Genomic DNA, 22521 nt, shown 5'->3' on the forward strand with positions numbered 1-22521 from the left:
GTCTTTATCCCCCAGAGCGTCGAAAAAGCAGTCTGAGAGGAATTCAACAAAAATGTTAATGTTTACTCACTCACTCACATACACAGTATTTACAATATAAACTTTTAAACAGAGCATTGTTTCTTCTCATCCTCCTTCAGGATGGGGTTCTCTTCCTCCTCCATTAGGCATGTCAGTTTTAAGATTTGTTCTAATTTTATAGAATTTACCCACGGTCGCCATAGTAGGGTTTCTCCCTCTTGTGTTGTGCAAATACTTGTATACATTAAAGATCATCCTGACGTGTGTGTCGTTTTTGCTGTTGTCATGCCATGCTGTCGTGTGATCAGACAGTTCGTGAATGTGTCAATGCACACGAGGATGATAGGCTACACAGAACCTGCTCATCCTGCAACTCCTCCATCTGCAGGAGGGGGGAGGGGGGGGGGCAGGGGCGGGGGCAGGCTGAGGCTACAGGAGCCTCTTCATGTCATCGGAAAACCTCTGGTCCCCCGCATCCTCCTGGAACCCCTCGTCCTGCTCCTCCTCCTCCTCACCCAGGTGGTTCTCCATGCCATCCGGTTGGTGGATCGTGCAGCGGTACTCCACACCGGTGAGTTAATCCGAACTAGTGTGGAGAAGGAAAAAAAACCCTCTGGCTGGTAAGAGCCCCAACCACACGCACACACATTGTGTCACACCCTTACCGTGCGCCCTTACCTGTGTCCTGCTCGTGCTCGGTGTAATTCACAAGCAGCCCCGTGCCCATGACGTCCTGGGAGAGTTGGTTGAGAGCATGAATCGAGCGTGTAGCAGCTCAGGGTTTGTTTGTTTTGTTTTTTTTGGTAGACACCACTTATGACAGTGAGCAGGACTCCAGAACCTCCTGTTTTGAAGAGATTTCTGATGCTACCAGCAATGAAGGGGAAGAGGATGCTGGAACCACCACTGCCACCTCCACCTTCACCTTCACCTTCCTAACCTGGTCAGGGTCCGACCAGAGGTACATTGTACAGGAGGAGGAGGAGGAATGTGGAAGACCCCCTTTAAAGCAGAAAGGACAGGAGATGCACAACATGTGGTCTACAGAGTTGTTTTCGAGCAGATGAGACAACCCTCCAAACTGAGGATTTGTGGGCTGTGGCCAGCCAGCCAAAAAAGAGCATGGGCACAGACAGCATTTTCTTTTTAAAATGAAACAATTTTTATGTTCGGCTTAGCGGAGGAGGAGCAGTAGGACGACTTGTCCCATGCTGTAAATGTGAATAATAACATTTACTTAGCCTATGTCTTGAATTCCCTTTAGACTTCTCCTTTGATGCTTTCAATGCGTTGATCTGCTGTAGGATAAACACAACAAAAATATCACTGTCAAAGCTAAACAAGGAAGCGCTTGTTATCGCTCAAATTGTATAAAACTTGATAAAGATTGAGGAGCAGGTAACTTTGAAGTAAAAAGCAGAGTCTTACAAAAATAAAAATAAATAAATGAAACAAGTTACACCCATGTTAAAATGTTTTTTTTAATAGTCCAAACAAAAAATTACCCCTTTAAAATCATGAATACAATCAAACTCAACAATACAAAAACAAGGTAAAAAGAATTTAAGTCAGATTAGGATTTAAAACAGGAAAAAAATAACTCCAATTATAGTATTTAAAAGATTTTAATTTGGATTACATTATAGTGCTCATATTATAGAGTCAAGTTCAAGTCAGTCAACAAGTCCTTTACACACGAGTAGGATCACACTTTATGTTATTACCCTGACTGGCTAACGTAAGATAACTTTATTAGCTGGGCTTTAATGGTCATCGCAGAGATAGACGATATGATAATATTGTTCGTAAACGTTCAATATAGCTTACATGAAAAAAAAAAAAAAAGACAAAGCAGATTTAAGTAGTTAAATGTTGTAAAGCAAGCCCACTGGTGTTAATGTACATTTGAATCATGTTGGTGGAAGATTGACAAGTCTGGACTCATAGATGAGTGCTACATGGAGTTGGCCCTCTGTTGGCAGGCCACCAGCAACTGCAAATGCAGCTGAGTTTATTGTGCCATGAGAGTGAATTTTGATAAACCTAATAAAGTTTGGAACTCAATCAAGTTTCATAAAATTCCCTTTATTTTTTCAACCTACATTTGGTCTATACAGATAAAATACTATCTTGCCACAGCAGTCAAATACTTTACAGAGGGTATAAACTCAGCAAACTTAGTCTGATGTCTGAGGCTGATCAGACCAAGTGTGCTTCTTGCAAAATACCTATTTAGCTACAATTTTGAAGATGGCTTTCTTGCTAAGCCTTATCACAATAAAAATACAATTTCAGAGGATATGAACATTGTATGGTTTTCCAGTTGTAGTCAGTTAATTTTGATCGTTGTTAAAATACTGACATTTATAACACATCTCAACCTTCATCTATGAATGCATGTACTCAAGGACTAGGTCATACTTTTAAATACAGCAATTTTCTGAAATCTCACACACCTTTAAGATTCATGAAAAACAAAGCTTGGCATTTACATTTGAAAACATGTTATAAGGACATTTGGCTGTAAATGAAATCATTTATTCTTAAAATTAGATTACCAGATAGCACAAAGATTAATGGTCGCGCAAAATAATGCTTGCTGTCGTCAGCTCAAACATTTCCTCAACCAAACAGGCTATCAGAATATCAATCTGACAACTGCCTGTTAAGTAGTGGGGCTTTAGGTTGTGTTGGTCCTTGCAGATCAGCAGACTCTCCGATAATGACTTGTGTAGGTCTCAATATGTAACATTTCAGAGTTTGATTGAGACTGATTTATTTGATACAGTTTCTCATAAGGAACTTTGACTGGGAAATTGCATATAACATGCAACAGACTTATTGGACTTGACTGAAGAGCTACATTTACTTAGCAAAATAAGCTTCACTTTACCTTTTTCAAACATCTGGATTAAAGGTAGTGCACTGAGTATCAAATAATTTTTGCTCTTTCCTGGACACCTTTTAGAAATGATCCACCAGTAAAAGAGTGATATTTGAAGGTATATTTTTACTCAGATTTTAAATCAATTTAGTTTTAGTCTTCAGTCTGTTTACATTACACTGCAGATCCTGGACCTTCCTTCTGGGTCCTCAATGCCCTTTTTGTTCCGGACCACTACGGCCTGGTTCCCAAAGCTGCTGTACCAGGCTGACTCGCTGCGATTCAGATAGTTGGAGGGAGGGGCCGTCTGCAGGTCCTGCTGCTGCTGCTGCCAGATCAGAAGAGATGTGTCTCTGTACCTCAGCCGGGCAAAGGCCTCTGATAGAGCCTTTTCTGCCAGAGGGGGGTGCCCAGGACCAGGAAACCTATCTGCAGCTGCGTCAGCTGTCTTCTCCTCTACAGCAGCTAGATCAGAGTCTGACATGTTGGTGGTTTCAGGGCTTCATGAACCAGCATGGCAACAGGAGAAATGTCTAATAGAAGACTGGAAAGAGGTCTGGATCGGCTAAGATCCAGGTCCATCTCACTTCTGGTTGTACACCTGAGAGTTCAGGTTGTCATCCTATCCTTGGGGAAAACCTGATGGAAAAGACCAGGTCAGACTTCAAACCAGATTTATCTCAATGTTTAGTTCCAAACTAGTCCTTAGAAATGTCAGTACAGAAACATTTAAGTCAATAACAGTGGTAGCGACAGGAAAATTATTATCGACTAGTTTGATTATGTTAATATTCTATTTTCATGTCAAAACCTTTTGTTTCCACAAATCACATGATAGAATGTGCTGCTATACCTTTGAAGGATAAGTATGGATAGATGGTGTTAGATTTTTTTAATCTATTGAGGTAATAAACTATAAATGGATAGTGACAGCAGATTTTTTTTTACAAGCGTAAGTCGCAGTTTTGCAAATTATATCTGTAAAATCCTGTTTTTCCATCAATGTTGGAGAACAAACAGAAGGTTAGACGACCAGGTGCAGAAATGTAGCGACATTTATTTTATTTATCAGATTTCATTTTGTATTTAATGTAATATCTCTCTGTACATAGTTTAGACTATTATTTAGTCTGTGGTTTAGAAACACGCTCTTAAGTAAAGTCTTCAGTAAATTAAATACATCTTTAAACAGCAGCTCCTGTCTGTAAGCCGCCTACACTCACAGATACAAACACACTGCTGACCACCTTACTTCTTGTCCCGCAGCTCGATCAGGAAGCTCAAGTAAAAGAAAAACGTACCTTGTGTTTACCTCTTCGAAGAGCCGTGTTACTCTGTTAAAAAACTCTACACGTGAATGTCTAATATAATTTGATCCTCTTTTCTCCAGAGGCGTTAGCACCATTAACAACTGCTGCATCCAATGGCAACGGTGCTTTCGTAAAACGGGCCGGGTAGGAACACACACCATGATTGCAAATGTTCCTCTGAGATAATAACAGTTGTATTATACATGTTGTTTGAGTTCAGCTAATAGGGGACACGTTTACATAAGTGAGCCTTGAGTTCGCATACAGTGAAAAACTACTATTTTACTGGTTATCCCAGCAAACATGGGTAAACCATGAATATACATCGTGTGTCGTCGTCATAAAATCAACTGTTACATCTTCTAAGATCACTTCAGAACAGACACCAGAGACCATAAAGAAGGATGTATTTAAATGTTGACTGACAAAAAAGATAAATAAATCCAGCTTGATATACGTGCATGATTGATGTCACTTTTTGTTATAATTGTTTGTATCTTGTAATATAGTTTTGAATCAAATCTGCCATCCTATGCCAAACTTCTTGTTGAATGTTTTAATCTTAGTAAACCTAATGTTGTAGTTGTTGGTTGTCTTAATGGGCTGTTAATGTTTAGACATATGTGCAATCAGTTTAGCAAATATATTTAGCCTACAGCTCCATCATTATTTTAACATTTGTTTTGAAGTCAAACTTTTTTGCTAAGGGTGAGACTTGGGGGTAGGGGTGCTGAATTTAGCCTGGACTGGGTCCAGTCCAGTCCCATTTAGCAGCCAGATGATATTTTATATGACACTGAACCAGCAGACTCTCTGTTGGTAACAGAAAAGATCTGCAGAGACAAACTGGAGCCAAAAGCAGATGCAACGTGATGGGATGCAGAGGTTAAACAGCTTGTTCATGATCAATTGTTCCTTCAGTATTTCAGTGTCACTTACCTACAGTTGTTGTTGTTGCTTATCCTACTTTTTTCATCAACATACCTGTTAGGTGATATCCATTTAAACCTATATGTAGAAAAAATGGATGTTATAACAAAGCTTGCCTACTACTTACTTGATTCAATATCCCAGTTGTTTAATTTTCATGAGTACATGTTGTCTATCATCAGTTTCAACTCTTCTTCAATAAAGCTAATGTTCATATTGTGAACTAAAGTTAGAGTTTAATAAATGATAACATATCATAGCAGGGCTCTGCAATTTCCCAACACAGTGAGCGGAAAAGGTCCTGTTCAGAATACATTTATGCTAAAAGATTAAGACTTAAAGAAACAGAGGAGTTGGCTGTATCTCTGTTTTTCATTAGCCCAAACAAGCAATAATAATAATTTATATTATTAATCCCGCAAGGGGAAATTCGGTTTGCACTCTGTTTAATCGACATGAACACACACATAGGCTGAAATACACACTCGTGCACAAACAGGATCCTAGTGACATGCATTAATGGAGAGGTCTCAGAGTGATGGGGCTGCTCACAGCGAATGCTCCAGAGCAGTTTTGGGGTTAGGTGACTTGCTTAAGGGTACCTCGGCAGTGCTCAGGAAGTGGACTGGCGATTCTCCAGGTACCAGACCAATTTCTGGACTTGGTCTGTTCCGGGACTTGAACCGGCACCCTCTCAAGAAAAAAAGATGGTGACAATCAAAATGCTACAATGAAGTCTCGTTTCCTGGAAATCAAGCTGCAACCTCTGGTGTAGGAAAATATTTGTTTCTAAATCAACAATTGGCCATAAACTGTAGGCATTATAAGTCTGCAGATATTTCAACATAAAGAATCTGCATCAGACTGCAGACTTTTGCATTGGATGATAAGACAGTTGAACAGGCCACAGCTCTCAAGAGAAAAATGCCTTAAAGTTTTCAAGTCCTTGAAGGTGAAGACTGAGATTTGATCACTGGCAGACATTTTAGATCTTGATTGCCTAATCCAAGAAAAAAAAACTGTGAGTTTGGGTTTTGAGGTGAGTGATGTGCTGATCCATTTCTGTGGTTAAAGAAATGGACCTAAAAAAAGAGGACTCTCTTCTTGTTGTCAGAACTCTGTTTGGTTGTATGGTGGTATCAGTGACTTTGATGTGGCCTGAGCATGGCAAGACCATGATCTGTACACTGACCTTTGACATGTGAAACTAAAGGAGTGTTCCTTTAATATTACAGTGAGGTCTGTTGGCCTGTATTGTATTATATGTATCAGAGCAGTGTTTTTCCAGTCTCTCTCTCTCTCTCTCTCTCTCTCTCTCTCTATCTGAACAGCTGACAGCAAAAGAAGAAGGCCAGCTGGTCTATTTATAGCAGAGTCCCTCAGAGTCTCAGACCCGATCTGTCACTATCCTGCAAGCAGTGCTGCACGCCGTTGCACTTCCAACACCTCTGTATAGTTTGCCGTCATGCCTGGGAGTCAGACTCGAAGTCGGGCAAGAGAAAGGAACAACGTACTGAACCGGCCCGAATTTCTGTCCCTGAACCAACCACCCCGTAGAGACCAGGGGGCGGGAGAGGGGCGGGGGAGCGGGGGTTCACGGAGGCCTGGGTTCAGACAGCAGAGTCAGCAGGAGGACCCTGGGCTGAGGTAATACGCTTGACCCTCTGAAATCACATCTCACATTTAGAACCCAAACACATTAACTGATTCTAGCTCTGATCCTGAATAAAAAGCCAGATTTTAAACTCACTCTGACTGCCCCCCAAACTTCAGTTTTTGTGTTAAACTCAGTATATGAGGACTTTATAAAACCAAAAACTTTTACAGGGACAGAATCATGAGTCAAGGTTAGCTATTCGCCCCTCTCACTCATTAACAAGCTCTTAAGGGTAACATTATTCCACTTTTGCGGTTATTAAGTCAGAAATTCTTGATTATTGTCTTGATTAATATTTTTTTACTCCAACAGAGGTTATTTAGCTTTTTTAGAGACAGCACCATATGTAGAAAAAAAACTGTTCGAAAATGAAAGGTTCGTTTTAGTTTTAAAAATCTTTTAATAGTTAATTAAGATTTGTAAATGCCTCATTGCAATTTGTCAGCTAGCACTTGGAAATAGGTTCTAAATGGCTACAACCCAATCCTTTCAGGCATTAAAACAGACTATACAATCCACTGAATCTGCTTGTTTCTACAAATTACAGATTTTTATTCTAAGAGTCTGAAAACGCTACAAAAGGATATTTACTGATGGATTTGTTAAGGTTAGATGTTTTTTTATATATACAAGAAACAGTTACAATGTTTTAGGTTTAGTTGTATCCAACACAGATTTTGTGAAGCAAAAACACAAAAGAAAAAACAAATTATGGGTGAGGTTAAGAGCAACACCTGTTGCTAAAATTGCTCAGTTAATCAATGGAGTATGGTATGAAGCTCCACCGCTACAGGGGTGGTTTCTGTAAGCTTACAGACAGCAAACTTAACAAGCTTCTCTCCATTTTCAGGGGGTCGAGAGACTCCTCAGAGGGGGGCTTAGCAGGTGATGGGGTGGTGAAGGAGGACTGTATACAGCTCAATCCTTCATTTCGAGGAATCGCCATCAACTCTCTGCTTGCCATTGACATCAGCCTGTCGAAGCGTATGGGTGTGTATGCAGGGGTCCATGGCTCCAGAGCCCCGCTGCGCTCCATGGTTTCACTGCTGGCTTTCACCGGACATGCTCTTCCCTGGCTCTTTGGGACTCTGATCTGTCTGTGGAGCAGCAACACAATGGCTGGACAGGAAGTCCTTGTCAACCTGCTGCTGGGTAAAAATACAAAACATTGCAAGTTTTCAAAAATATGTTGATTCAAAAATGTTCCTCATAGCATGTGACCCTCTTTACTGACACCCTTGAGCCAGATCAGGAACAAAATACAGGGAAGCTCTTGCATGATATAGTCGATGTCATTTAAACTATCAGCTGTCTCTTTCTCCAACAGCTCTGATCTTGGATCTAATGACGGTTGCTGGGATGCAAAAGCTGGTCAAACGCAGAGGACCATGGGATTCCCCTCCAGGGTTTTTGGACTACATTGCCATGGACATGTACTCTTTTCCAGCTGCCCACGCCAGCCGAGCTGTCATGGTTTCAAAGTTCCTGCTTAATCACCTGGTGCTGGCGGTCAGTTGAGACAATTTCTTAAAAATAAATAAAGTTGATGGTGACCAGGCATCATTAGACATAATTAACACAGTTTCATTGTCCTCTAGGTGCCCCTCAGGATCCTGCTCTACCTGTGGGCCCTCCTGGTAGGCGTGTCTCGGGTGCTGCTGGGTAAACATCACCTGTCAGATGTTAGTTGTGGATTTGCCCTTGGCTTCCTGCACTTTAATCTGGTGGAGTCTGTTTGGTTGGACTCTGCCACCTGCCAAACTCTCATCTCCATAGGCACTCTGCGCTGGACTCCATTTGTATGAACTGGTTTGGACTGGTTCAGGTGTATAACTGGCCTGGCAGAACTCTGAGGTCTACTATGTGCTCTTGTGAGATGGTGTATGTGGGACTTTTTTTTGAAGTGGTTGGAATTTTAGTTCTCAAAGAATTTGGACTGGTCTGAATGGATTCTCCAGTTTCAGATGGTGGATAATTTTTGCTAAAACCAGTTTTTGCTGGTTTTATCTGGTCCTGCTTTATTCTTTACCTTACCTTTACAGAAACTCTCATACTTTAAAAAGTTGCATTAGTAAATGCTTCAACTGCTTTCATTTTTGCAACTACCTAAATATTTGAATATACATCCTTAGGCTACAAGTTTCTTTTTGCCAACATCAATGTTAAAAGATTTGAAATGTAGCATACACTGCGACAGTTAAAAATGTGTTATAGTTGGCTAACGGCTTAAAAAATTAGCTGACTACTGTTACTGCAAGCTAACAGTTACTTGACTGATGCAACGTTTAATTACTGCTTAGCCCATAGCTCTAACAGTAACTCAACAGTTAGACTAAATTTACGAGATGGCTGCACAGGTACTGTACTTTAAAGCTCTAGCCTACTTACTGTTTTAGATTGGTGCATTAATATTATAAAGGAGTCAGGAAGACCAGGACCTGCCTGGTTTCGTTGCTGGTTTACAGACCTGTTGCAGGAACTTTTGAGACATTTTGATCTTTACCTAAAGGTTTAGCTTTAAAAAAACACTGTGTTATTTGGTGTGCAGCTGTTGTCTTTGAGTCTCAGGGATTTTAAGCTTTCCAACTCTGAGAAGCTGCAGAAAACAAAGTGCTCAGTATTTCTCAGACCCAGTGTAAGTAGTTTTTAGGTATCCATTTACAGCAACACAAAGAGATACACAAGTGACATGAGTCCTATGGGGTGTTGAGGCTACAAAATAAAGCTTAACTCAGTAGGTTCTGTAGCATGCTGTTGGGGCATCAATGAATAACAATTTACACCCACTGCTTTTTTGTTGGAGAAGTTATGAATGTTTTGTTTCATTGGTACATTACAAAGAGAACGAACTTCTGACAAAAGAATTGTGGTTTGCTAAGTGTAAAACCTGCCAGTTTACATAGGACGGTATTATTTTGTCGACATTATAGCACTATTGAAATAGAATCTTTGGCATCAGAAAAATATTTCACTAACATGGCATTTAAATTTAGGAACACTTTTTATTTACCACTATTTATTTACACTGGAAGAAATAAGTTTAATGACCTTACCAAAGCTATCCAATGGTTCTGTTCAACGGCATTCATCATTACTATTTTGGTATACACAGTTAAAAGAATGAAATAGTGTACCTTAAGTAAAGATGTTTTGGGGCAAACTGCTAATTTCAAATAATTGTCTGTTAAAATCCACTGTTTTGGTTTAAAAAAAGTATGTATATTTTTTATTTTTATTGTCATCTCATCAGGTTCAAACTTTATTTTGCCAAAATACATTTTGTGTTCAGCTGTTCATTATAAACATGTAAACCTTGTCTTCAGGTTAAAAGCTCAGGAATGGTTTGGATGACCTGCCAACTACTCCTCTTGTACAGTGAATGTTTAGTTCAGTTCAAGGTCAAATCAAAGTGTAGTGGATGGGCTGAGGGCTGATCAGGATAACAGAAATAGTTTTGTTTCAACGTTCAGGTGAAAAAGAGGAGAGGTTACTGATGTTAATGGCAGATAAAGAATCAGAGGACAAAGTTCAACCATCAAGACCGTTTTGATAAGATTAATACATTTTCACCACTATTTATCCATCTCATCTACTACGTCAGTTCAAACTTCTGTAGCCTGAACAACAACCTGTAAGCAGATGTCTATGGAAGAAATACTTTCTTTTTACTTTTTTTTAAACCAGCTATTCATGTACTTATAATCCGTGAAATGATTTATACATCAAATTGAACTTTGAACCTCATTAATTTTATCATTCTTATTTTAATATACTGTGTATTTATTTTTGCTAAATTAAATGTTTAAATAATTTGACTAAAAAACTAAATAACTTGAAAAACTAAAGTAAAAGTAGAAATAACACAATGTCAAAGAACTACTTCAAGTGTCGGTCATTCAGGAGTCTTTCACAAAATGATGTCTTGAAATAAAGTCAGAAACATTTTACACACAGACAGCTCATAGTCAAAATCTTTATTTACAAATAACAGAAAAAAAACCAATATTAATTTATTGTCTTGTTCAGTTGATTAAAGTTTGTGAGAACAGTATGAGGAAAGTGATGATTATTTTGATGAAGAGCTAGTGCTAATTGTTCAGTCAGATGATGAGAGCCATAAACATTATTACTATAGCAACAGTGTGACAGGGTGTCCCAAATTAATTGCCAATATATTGTCAACAACACAAATTAAATTTATTTTCTGATAAAAATAGACGGGTTTTTTTCCCATGACAAATACAATCAAATACAGTTTTCTGGTACTGGTTAATTATCTTGTCTGTAAAAACTTGTATATTGAGACTTTGTTGTAGAGTTTTTCTGGGATTCTCTCACATGCTGTATCAACTTGAGTTTTTTTAAATGTTATTCTATGTTTCTCTTAAAACAAAAAAAAACAAAAACATAACCACCGACTTAAAATCAAGTTTAAGGAAGCAGCTCAGTTTTTGTTGTTAAATTTCACTTTTAAAGATTTGCCATGTATGAACATATTGGTAACTACTCTTCTGAGGTGATGAGACTTTAACTTTTGTCAATTAGCAAACCGCTCACATTTAGTCACTCACTAGGGGCTTTAAAAAAATATAGCTCAATAGCTTTTGTTTTTCTTGGATTAAACAAAAAAATATTAAACCACATCAAAAATGTAATCTAAAAAGAAATAGACTCCCCGGGCATTTTTTACAACAACTGTCTTGTAGAGAAAAATGATTTTGTCCCCAAGAGGTACTGAAAGTCTTTGATATGAAATGGATGTTCTGAATGTGGGCTCTGACTGTGTTTTCATGACCGTGTTCACATCAGATTCAATTTAACTGCATTTATGTGGATTATCAGTAATAATCTGTAGAGTTCAACCGGACAGGTGAGAATGAGAATACTTCAGACTCTGCTCTCATTCGGTCTAACAGTCACTTCTCCACAGTTTGATGGTTTTGTCGTTTTCTAAAGCTGCTGAAGCGATGATGTTTTCTGTTGGATGACACGCAGTCGAGATCACCACGTCTGAGCACAATGACAAAAATAAACAAGTTAGTTTCCTGTTGTCATCAAGTCTCAGGCCTGAGCAGACAGAGTATGGTTAATGGAGAGAAGCAGACAAAATACTTAAGAAGCTTGAAGACAAAGGACAGGGACTAGGAGACATTGTCTACTAGTCCCTGTCTTCTAGTATCGGGTTCAACGACTAATCTAGGAACAAGTGGGTGAAAGAAGTCCAAGAATAGTAAAAAGGCAAAGGCTGGTAGACAAAGACATTGAAAAGCAAACAAAGGTTAGAAACCTAAATAAGGGGAGTAAAAAACAGACACAAGAAGACGAGCTAGTAGACATTGTTAGGACTACAAAACCAATCTAAAATTATAGGGTTTAATCCAAAGACTTGTTAACAATGTCATGGAATAAAGCAAGAATGGTAGAAAATAAATTCAGGGAATAGAAGACAAATCTATAAGTTCAAGTGGAAGTGAAGACTGGGAGTCAAAGTCAGACAGGCAGAAAGAAACAAACCAAAAAGGAAACCTGGGCCTCGGAAACAAGATCAGTACACAAAACAAGGACCTAGAATGTGAGGACAAGTAGACAAAAACACTGACTAGGAGATGAAGTACCAGATCAGTAAAGACTTTCTGAGAAGGTCAAGGACTTGAAGAAAAAGAATAGTAGACCCAAAGAGAGACTCAGACCTTTAAAGACAGTTAAAAGTCAAACCTGTGTGTCCTTGTAGTTTCTGAACGATCTCTTTGGTCTGAAGGTTCCAGATGTAAACCATGCTGTCCTCAGAACCTGACACGATCCACTGAAACACACAGGTCCACCGTTAAACCACTTGACCCTGACCTTCATGTTTAAAAGCTCATTAAGCTAAAAATGAGAATCAGGGACAGAGACTACAAATAAACTCAGAGCCTAGAAAACAGTGTCGAGAGAACATAAACCACGTGTGCCTTGTAACTCAAAGATAATCCTCATTCAGACTACCATTTCAATGTGCAATATGTACACAGCTATGATGTCTTGCCTTCAATATGAATGTCACAGAGGCCAAATGGGGGACAAAAGTGATCCAACCTATGTCCTACCATAGATAGTAACAGAGGCGTTTTAGGGGAAAGACAAAATCAATATGATTTGTGAAATCAATATGAAAGTACAAAGACTTGATAGCCGAGCTTCGTTACGGCACAGCTGCCATCTAAAAAATCTAAAAGAGGGCTGCAGACACTCACCTTCCCTCCTGTGACAGAGAAATTTGCAAAGATGCAGTACTTCTCATTTTTATGGCCAGTGTATGTCTTCAAACACTAAAACCAAAAAAAACAAAAAACATGAGAGTCAGTATGTCGTCGTTCGGAGAAAAGACAGACTGATAAACGCACAGAGAGACAGGACAGACACTCAGTACCTTTCCTTTGCTATAGTCCCAGAGCTTCAACGTGCTGGAAACCAGAGAATAAAGAGTATGCTTTATGAAAAACACCAAGAAGGAACATTAATTGTTAGAAACTCATGTTTTTTTTTTATTATTATAAATTAGTGAACACAAGACTTCACATCCTCTGAGCAACCCTGTTTTCTTTTTTTACTCGCCAGTATCTGACAGAAGGACTGGTGAAACATTTATCAGGTTTAGCGATAGTATTTATAGTAAAAAAAATAAAAGGGTTAATAAGGCGTCAGACACACTTAAAACGCTACAGGGTAACAGACTATAAGGTTGTCATTGGGTAGCCAGTATGTACAATATGTAAGGTAAGTTACAAAGGCTGAAATAAAGGCAAGAAAATGACCCGAGCTAACTGCTATTATTGCACTGTTCATTAGCTAAATGTAAGTATGGTAAATATAACCCTGCTAACTGCTAGTCAGACTCAAAGTTATGTAGGACTTAATAACCCTTGCCACGTGGTGGTTAGGTCATTACTGCTCTAGATAAATAGAAGACAGACGAAAAATTGCACCCACTAACAATTTTTACAATTAGTATGTAGTTATTTAGTAACTCTAAAATAAACTCTAGCTGAGTTGTAGTGAGGTTATTGTGTGTTCAGATAAAGAATAAGAGCTTTTCTTTTTAAAACTACCCCAAGTACTGTCAGTAAGACGAGCTGAGACTTCATTCAGAGTCAAAATGACAACAGTCACATTTGTTGACAAGTTCAATAATGTTAACAGTTTGTAAGGCAGGCTGGTTTAATAACACTGGTTTAGAGTAAGTTAGCATACTGGTATAAACACACAGTCAAGCCAAACTGCTGTTTAGTAAATTTCATAGAAGCCATTTAAAAAATAAACCTTTAGACAAAACGTTTACACAATGCCAACATAAAGATCTCCACAGCTGCTTATAGTGAAAACAGATTTCTGCTGTTCACATTGTCATACTGACTTGTCCAGTGTCGCAGCGAGGATGTATTTCCCATTTGGAGAAAACTTGACAAAAGAAACTGGTGGATTGTCATCATCTGAGGACAGAGAGACAGATTTTGAAAGATCACAGGTCAGTTGAACATGCAGGTTCAAGGAACATAAACTGACGGGTATGATGTGTAACTTTCAGAGTAGATGTCCCGTAGATGTATCCCAAAGGTGATACAGTTGTGTATTTTAGACCACACAAAGTCTTTCTATTTCATTTTGAGTGTCTGCTGGTTCTCCTTGAATTGTAGGAAGGTTCATGATGCACCATCCCATCAGCGTCAAAATAGAGCTGAGAACAACAAACCAAAAGAGAGTCTGACTTCACTCTTTGCGTCTAATTCACATTTGGCTTACTTTTATTTGTCTGAAGAAATGGACAATGACTATACTGTATATTACACGAATGGAGTGCCTTTTTAGCACCATAGGGGAGGAGAGCTGGTGTGCAGGGACGTCAGCAGCAAAGTGAATAGGTTTACTGCAGCTAAGCAGCAGATTAGATATCAAACCTGAGATGACAGCTGAAAATGTCCTGAATGTTTGTTCGTTCCCCTATTCAACACATGAAGTCGCAGCACTAGAGGTGTTTCATTCTGTAATAATTAGTGGGACTCACCAATCAGAGTCTTCAGACACTGTCCTGAAGCTGTGTCCCAGATACGACTACAGACAGGAAAATATCATTAGTCATTCATCAGGTTTCTCTGGCGTTTTATGTGTAAAAGTGTATTTGTGTAATTCATGTGTAGACGAACCAGAGACCGTCGTAGCTGCTGGAGACAATGAGCGAGCCATCTCTGTTGAAGTGAACCTGGAAACAGGGTCAGAGGTCAGATCATGTTTCAGTACCACAAAACTGGATAATGCAAATAACAATCAGGTCAATGAAATATCACATGTATAAACATGTTAGCAAGAGCCCTACTGAAGGGGCAAAGGTAAGGACTTACAGCAGAGACCGGGTCAGAGTGAGCCGGCAGGGTCTTTAGACATTTCCCCGTCTTAACGTCCCAGATGCGAACGCTCTCGTCAAACTACACACAAGCACACACATTTAGGTTTACTTCATAGAACAGGGAGTGTTCAGCAGGAACTCAGTGACCTCATGAGGCAGCGTACCGATCCAGACACCACCAGGTTGGACTGAGGGTTGAAGTTGCAGCAGAAGACGTAGTTACTGTGACCTTTCAGAGTCTTCAGACACTTCCCCTGAAGAGACAGACAGAGATTTAGAGTTACACATATAGTCACTATGATGAACTTCACACTAAAATGGCCGAATTGTTAAATAATCTGTTGTTAATTTTTTATGTAACTCTGACACACAGCGTTTAAATTGGTACTGCAGAAAACATTCTATAAATTGGAGAGCGCTGTCTGGAAAGAGTTAGTTTCTCTCTTACTGAATTGTTGTCCCAGATCTTGAGTGTTTTGTCATCTGACGCAGAAACCAACAGGTTGGAGTCTGAAGACCAGGAGACATCAGAGATCCCCTAAAGACAGACAGACAGACAGACAAGTCCAGGATAAGAAACCAAAGCAAATCCAGATCATTTTTAGAGCAAGTTCAGGACTCGGGTGTCTCACCAGTTTGTGTCCGACGATAGATTTCTCAAACTTTCCGTCAAATGCTCCCCAAATCTTTATCAGCTTATCGGCAGCTGCACAGAGATGTTACCATGGTTACTTCACCATCACAGCATTGAAGTCAGTCAACATAATTTCGAGTCACAGTGTGGATTCAAAACACAAACACAAACAGACCTTTAAATCATTTTAAAAATAAATGATGGCGTGCCAGATAGCCTGACAGTTGTGCTTAAAACCCAACCTCTTCCCTTTGCTTCATGTCAAGTCCCACTGTGTCCTCCCAACATGTTTTTCTCTCTCTTAAACTATCCTTTCAATGAAGGCAAGAAAAAAAACAAAAATATACATTTTTTAAAAACTCTATATAGACGATCTATCACCCTCTGCTATCAATTGAAACATCTAATAATCCATCCAGACAGCCAAAAAAGATTTTCTTGAACAGTTTTAATAAGACATTTTTGTGATAAAAAAAAAAAAAGAGAGAGAAAGTATTGGTTTACATCATCCATCATATTTTTGCGAGTGACATGCTTTATTCATGTGGGTCAATTACAACATTAAAAACATCAGGTGAACCAAAGCCGTCTTTGGCCTCGTTGAAAAGAAGCCAACAGAATATGGTATATGAAAAGGTTGTAACTTCTTCAGATGAGAGGCTTAGTTCAAAATAATTGAGACAACCCATAAAGGAGGCGTGTCAGACATGTTGTAGAGCAGAGTGAAATGCATAAAAGTCACCCATGCTCTGCTGAAATAAAACAAGTGCAAAAATCAACATGTAAATTCCATGAAGTATTTCATTCCTTTCTTTTGGAGTGGCAGGGTTTGTGTTGGGAGGGTCGGCTTCCCCTTCAAAATAAAAGGTATCGGGGAAACACTGGTAAAACCTTCAGTTTTTAAATCTCAGATTGTCCCTTATGATAACACCAAAAAGACTATTCTTACTGTGTCTGGGTTGGCTTACATCAACATTTTACAGACTTAATCTCTGCATAGTACACTGCTCAAAAACATAAAGGGAACACTTAAACAACACACTGTAGTAATTCCAAGTCAATCACACTTCTGTGAAATCAAACTGTCCACTTAGGAAGCAACACTGATTGACAATCAATTTCACATGTTGTTGTGCAAATGGAATAGACAACAGGTGGCAATTAGCAAGACACCCCCAATAAAGGAGCGCTTCTGTAGGTGGTGACCACAGACTACTTCTCAGTTTGGATGTTTTCTGGCTGATGTTTTGGTCACTTTTGAATGCTAGCGGTGCTTTCACTCTCGTGGTAGCATGAGACACAGTCTACAAGTGGCTCAGGTCGTGCAGCTCATCCAGGATGGCACATTAATGCGAGCTGTGGCAGGAAGGTTTGCTGTGTCTGTCAGCGTAGTGTCCAGAGCATGGAGGCGCTACCAGGAGACAGGCCATTTTACACTTTAATTTGGAGTGTTACTCCCAACTCTAGACCTCCATTGGTTAATTTAATTTTTGTGATTTTGTTGTAAGCACATTCAACAATCTAAAGAACAAAGTATTAATAAGAACACGTCACTCGCTCAGATCTAGGATGTGTTATTTTAGTGTTACCTTTTATTTATTTGAGCAGTGTGTATTTGTATGCTGAACTCACAATTTATTTGGATGAATCAAGTTTAATATTATTTAAAAAATCCTCAAAGACTTTTAAAATTAAATTTTCTCAACCTGAACTTTCATGTGATTAGGTAGTCTGCCCTGTACAACCGACCTGTTAAATGCCCTTTTCTCTCCATTCTTCTTTAGTTGTGATATGTGACCATATTGTATTCCTGGTCATTTACTTGTGTTTGACATTTACTTTGTTAACTCTCTATTGTACCAAACACAAATCAGTATTTGCAGACAGGAGGAGGTAACATAGGTTTAATTATGTGTATGGCTGTTTGTGTGTACTCACAGGAGCTGGCGAGCCATTCTCCATTAGGGCTGAACTTGACAGAAGAGACGGCCTTTGTGTGTCCAGCCAGCGTGAATTTCACTGTGTAGTTTGGTTTGGCTGGATTAGACTAAAAAGAAAAACAGATTACAAAATCCCACGTAACACAGCTTTAATCTTTAGTTTAGATTTCAATCAAAAATTGGTCGAAGGAAGTGCAAAGGAATTGAATTTTTATCTACAATGGTAAAATTATGATTTAAACAAACATGAATAATAAGCAGATGGAGCCAGTGCTACAATCACTGCTGAAACACTGGAAATCATGATGGTCCGTACTCGAAAGATAATTTCTTCATGATACTCACAGTATCAGTTTAAGTGTTTACCTTGTTTCATGTTATAGATCTGAACACACAGCCCGAGTTTTACTATTTTGGTTGTGAAGTCCTTTAACCAAATGATCTAATGATTGTGGGAAATTACAAGTATTCATAATAATAAAGAGTAATAATAATTGTCAGGAAATAATGTTATTTCAGGACCTGCTTATATATAATACACTTCTTTGGATCAAAATCAAACACATACACGAACCTTTATCATGTTAAACAGATTGAAATAGTGTCATTAGGGACTGACTGTAGCTTCAATTTAGATCATAAGGCAGCTAGAGATCAGATACATCTGTTTACAGAGCTGACATAAACAATACACCTGTGCCTGTGCGCTCTCCATGAACACACTGATCAGGTATGTTGGAGCCAATGAAGACCAAACCCAGGAGCTAACGTGACCAATCTGTAGACTAACCTTACTGCCCGATCCTGACGATGAAGAAGACTGTTTGATGTTTTCTGTCTCTGGTTTCTTCTCCTCTGTCGCCATGTTGTCTAGCTACCAGCCTGTGCAGTCTATGGAGCCAGCCTGTTGGCTCCAGCTAGCTTCAGTCAGCTGTTCTGGTTTTACGTTGCTGGAGCCAAGCTAAGGCTAGCTGCTGATGCTAACTGCACAGACTGTAACCTTTCTTCAGTAAGTGCAGATTATTTATCAGACCAGTATGGTGTCAACGGATGGGATCGGGCCTTTCTATAAATAAACCCGGTGCTGGACCCGATATTTACAACTGCAAACGAAGTCTCGCCTGTTAGCTTAAGGCTAACTACACAACTGAATGTGCAGCAGCTTGAGAGCACGACGCTGCTACTGCGCGTGCGTGTAGAAAAGTTAACAGTCGTATGGCAAGGGGGTATTGTCAAAATACACACACGGCTACACACAGAGAGGGTTAATCTAGTTTTTAAATGTCTTTACGCTTAAACAAATTATTTACAGATTGTAAAGTCTCAGTGCTGCATTTGATACGGTGGACCATAACATACTGCTGAACAGACTTGAAAACTGGCTTGTAGTTTCTGTAATAGTCTTAAATTAATTTGCAGGACAGGGTCTACACTGTGTCTGTTGGTAATGATGAATCTGAGCATGTAAAGATCACATGTTCCTCAAGGTTCATCCATACTTGGGCCGCTTTTATTTAACATCTACATGCTCCCTCATTCAGATCATGGAATATTACAACGTTTCCTATCATAACTATGCAGATGACACACAACTCTCAGTGTCAACGAATGACCAGAGTCACTGAGCAAGTGCATCAGCGAAATCACTGATGGATGTGTCAGAACTTTCTACAACTGAATCCAGAAAAGACTGAGGTGATTGTTTTTGGCCCCAAAGAGGAAAGGTCAGAGGTCAGTGCTCGTCTTGAATCCATGTCCTTAAGATAGATAGATAGATAGATAGATAGATAGATACTTTATTGATCCTGAGGGAAATTCAGGGCATCCAGTAGCAGTATACAGACAGTCAGGACACAAGACATTGGTTACAATACACACCCGCAGTCCCCCCTCCCCTCTCTATACAATAATCCCCCAAACAAGATTTAGCAGCCCCTATGTGACTGAGAGTAAAAGTTAAACCTGTGCAGTTGGCATTAGCCAAGTTTTAGAAAAACGTATATAAAACTTATATAACATAATGTACCTAACCTGTGAGGAGAGAAAAACATGTGTGATGTTTAGAACAACAAATCAAGCCAGAAATCTTGGTGAGATTATGGACTCAGATCTGAAATTCAACAACCACATTAAGATGGTAACAAAATCAGCTTACTACCATCTGAAAAATATTGCAAGAATCAAAGGTTTTCTGACTAAACTGGATTCAGATAAACCTGTTATTTTCAACAGGCTGGATTATTGTAATGGTGTGTTTACAGGCCTCAGTAAAAAATCGGTCCGACAGCTGCACCTGATCCAGAACGTAGCAGCCCTCACCAACACAAAGAGGGTGGAGCAAATTACACCTGCGCTTCAATCACTGCACTGACTGCCTGTGTGTCAGAGGATCAGAAATCTTACTACCGCTCTAAAAAGTATTGAATGGTCTTGGGCCTAAATACATGTCAGATCTACGTAGAATATAAAACATCCAGACCGCTCAGGTCCCCAGGGAGAGGTTTACTCAGTGTTCCCAGAGTCAGAAGCAGCTCTTCAACGCTCCTCACCTGTGGAACAAACTTTCTGAACACCTGTGGACTGCTGCCACACTCAGCCCCTTTAAATCAGGCCTTAAAACTATATTATTCGCTCAGGCTTTCAATTAGAAATATAATTTCTGCCTTACACCAACAAATTAATAGTTTCTAAAAGATGTTACCTTATCGAGTACTTTTACATTCTTCTGTCTTTTAATGATGTAAATCTTTCTGTTGCACTCTGTCCTTGAGCTTTTTAAATGTATTTCTGTTATGTCTGTAACGCCCTGTGAATTGCCTTGTGTCTGAGCAGCACTATATAAATAAACTTGCCTTGCCTTGACTTGCCTGAAAAAATAAATAAATCAACAAATGCATAATTTGAACTGTTTCAATTTCTAAATACAGTTAGTTCAAGTTTGGTAGGTAAATAAAACAAGGGGATAACAAGGTGAGTTGATCAGGATTTGAATTACATGAATTCTAAATTTTAATTCAAGGGCGATATTTAACTCAAACCAAAAAGTATACCTGCTTGAAAAGGAGTTAGATTGAGTTTTTTTTTTCAATTCCTCATTAAGTTCTCAACAATAGCCCCAAATCAGATAGAAATGAGTAACACTGCATTTATCATTTGTCATTTTTATTCAAGTCTTATGAAAACATCCCCCTTAACTTACACTTTACTGACAAACCATCCTCAGTGTTTAACTTTTCCACTTGTCACACTGTCATTTTTTTCATATTGGATCTCTAACCTGCTCCATACATTTCTGTAAGAGATAAACATAATAAACACAACTATTAATGTTAGCACAGATTTTCTTCCTCAGGCCCTGAGCAGGCCAGAAACGAAACTGATGAACTGACAATAAAATCCCTGTGAACAAAAGACATCTCTGCAGATGCTCAATGTGTTCCATCTTCAGTCAGTGGTCCTGCATGTAGTTAGTGATGATGATATACTCAGGATGCCCAAAGAGAAAACCAGGAGATTGTGATGGAGCTGACAATGACAGCAATGACTGATCCTGCCAGTGGTCCACCATTACACAGCGACCAATCACAGCAAGTAACCTCTATGCCAGGAAGCTCTGTCTGATGACAGTGACGAGATGTAGCACATCCCCGTGACAAAACCAAGTCCAGATACTCTGCAGATACAAACAGAGAGATTGATTTTGTGGCTATTATTTAAGTAACTTTCAAGCAAAAAAGAACATTATTTTTTGTTACTACCGATAGGGAACATTGGACTACATTAGTTCACAGTGAGGTTGGAAATATATATATATTTATGTATGTATGTATGTATGTATGTATGTATGTATGTATGTATGTATGTATAGATGGTTTAATTTCAGCTTTTGTTTACAAATACAGTACTTAATTTGAGGTGAATTATCCAGATAATATCCTGCTGTGATCTCACATTAGCTCACTTTGACTTGTTGCAGAAAAAATATTAGGGGTTTGAAGGAGAAGCCCCAGGTGAAGTGCAACTGAAAAATGTGGCCCTTCGCGTTCACACGTTCAACTTCTCTGGCAAATATGAGGAGTTTTTCATGAGTTTTCTGCAAGTGTGAAAGCCCTGTGTCATGTTCATTGCTATTTTTTGTTTTTCTTCCAAGGTTTTATTGAATCTTTGTGTACATTTTTCAGGATAAGTACATTATGTAAAGAACTTTGTAGCATTGGTTTTTGGTGCTCTGTAAACAAAGCTAATGGGTAAAAGATAAATTAAAACAAATAGAAACACAAGATAAGATAGATAGACAGACAGACAGACAGACAGACAGACAGACAGACAGACAGACAGACAGACAGACAGACAGACAGACAGACAGACAGACAGATAGATAGATAGATAGATAGATAGATAGATAGATAGATAGATAGATAGATAGATAGATAGATAGATAGATAGATAGATAGATAGATAGATAGATACTTTATTGATCCCAAGGGAAATTCAAGATTCAAGTCAGATTTGTTTTATTTTCTTGCCCCCTATTCTGGCTATACTGAAGTTTGTATCCATAAAGGATAGACTAAATATGGCTGAATTTCAACAAAGTCAAACAAACAGCTTTTGTAATAATTTAATTTTAATGTAATATAAGTAAAAAGCGGGTCACCAATTTTTTTTCATGAAACGTCAGAATTGAAGTTTTAATCACATCTTGTTCTTTGTTGTCAATTTGGTTTGACAAGACCTGAAACAATGTTCATCTGGATATAGCTAA

At 38.8% G+C, this 22521-nt stretch overlaps 3 protein-coding genes across 3 annotated transcripts; 1 reads left to right on the top strand and 2 right to left on the bottom strand.

Moving 5' to 3' along the window:
• Window positions 1-2085: 2085 nt before the first annotated feature.
• Window positions 2086-4356, bottom strand: brd3os (BRD3 opposite strand). Its single transcript, XM_079352967.1, has 2 exons — window positions 4207-4356; window positions 2086-3544 (listed from the first exon to the last, which is right to left on the bottom strand). The coding sequence occupies exon 2, from the start codon at window positions 3387-3389 to the stop codon at window positions 3075-3077; it is 315 nt and encodes a 104-aa protein (XP_079209093.1). The 5' UTR covers window positions 3390-3544; window positions 4207-4356; the 3' UTR covers window positions 2086-3074.
• Window positions 4357-6537: 2181 nt separating this feature from the next.
• LOC306841546 (inactive phospholipid phosphatase 7-like) lies at window positions 6538-11469 on the top strand. The gene is made up of 4 exons (XM_079371492.1): window positions 6538-6792; window positions 7653-7954; window positions 8130-8311; window positions 8401-11469. The coding sequence occupies exons 1-4, from the start codon at window positions 6611-6613 to the stop codon at window positions 8605-8607; spliced, it is 873 nt and encodes a 290-aa protein (XP_079227618.1). The 5' UTR covers window positions 6538-6610; the 3' UTR covers window positions 8608-11469.
• Window positions 10762-18974, bottom strand: LOC306841537 (WD repeat-containing protein 5-like). Its single transcript, XM_079371470.1, has 13 exons — window positions 18547-18974; window positions 17755-17863; window positions 15815-15888; window positions 15631-15720; window positions 15347-15436; window positions 15178-15261; window positions 14983-15038; window positions 14844-14890; window positions 14196-14271; window positions 13212-13245; window positions 13036-13110; window positions 12518-12605; window positions 10762-11812 (listed from the first exon to the last, which is right to left on the bottom strand). Exons 1-13 carry the CDS (start codon window positions 18619-18621, stop codon window positions 11712-11714), a joined length of 999 nt encoding a protein of 332 aa, XP_079227596.1. The 5' UTR covers window positions 18622-18974; the 3' UTR covers window positions 10762-11711.
• Between the last annotated feature and the right edge of the window lie 3547 nt (window positions 18975-22521).

This window comes from Symphodus melops, assembly GCF_947650265.1.
Source record: "Symphodus melops genome assembly, chromosome: 1".
Lineage (NCBI taxonomy): Eukaryota > Metazoa > Chordata > Actinopteri > Labriformes > Labridae > Symphodus > Symphodus melops.

What these genes read in the sequence shown, in the direction of transcription:
- brd3os (XM_079352967.1), bottom strand. Translation starts at nt 3,389, where the DNA reads ATGTCAGACTCTGATCTAGCTGCTGTAGAGGAGAAGACAGCTGACGCA.
- LOC306841546 (XM_079371492.1), top strand. Translation starts at nt 6,611, where the DNA reads ATGCCTGGGAGTCAGACTCGAAGTCGGGCAAGAGAAAGGAACAACGTA. An exon ending in CCTTGTCAACCTGCTGCTGG is followed by an intron (nt 7,955 to 8,129) that starts GTAAAAATACAA and finishes TTTCTCCAACAG; the next exon opens with CTCTGATCTTGGATCTAATG. An exon ending in TTAATCACCTGGTGCTGGCG is followed by an intron (nt 8,312 to 8,400) that starts GTCAGTTGAGAC and finishes ATTGTCCTCTAG; the next exon opens with GTGCCCCTCAGGATCCTGCT.
- LOC306841537 (XM_079371470.1), bottom strand. Translation starts at nt 18,621, where the DNA reads ATGGCGACAGAGGAGAAGAAACCAGAGACAGAAAACATCAAACAGTCT. An exon ending in AGCAGCTACGACGGTCTCTG is followed by an intron (nt 14,891 to 14,982) that starts GTTCGTCTACAC and finishes TCCTGTCTGTAG; the next exon opens with TCGTATCTGGGACACAGCTT. An exon ending in TCTCTGTCACAGGAGGGAAG is followed by an intron (nt 12,606 to 13,035) that starts GTGAGTGTCTGC and finishes TGTGTGTTTCAG; the next exon opens with TGGATCGTGTCAGGTTCTGA.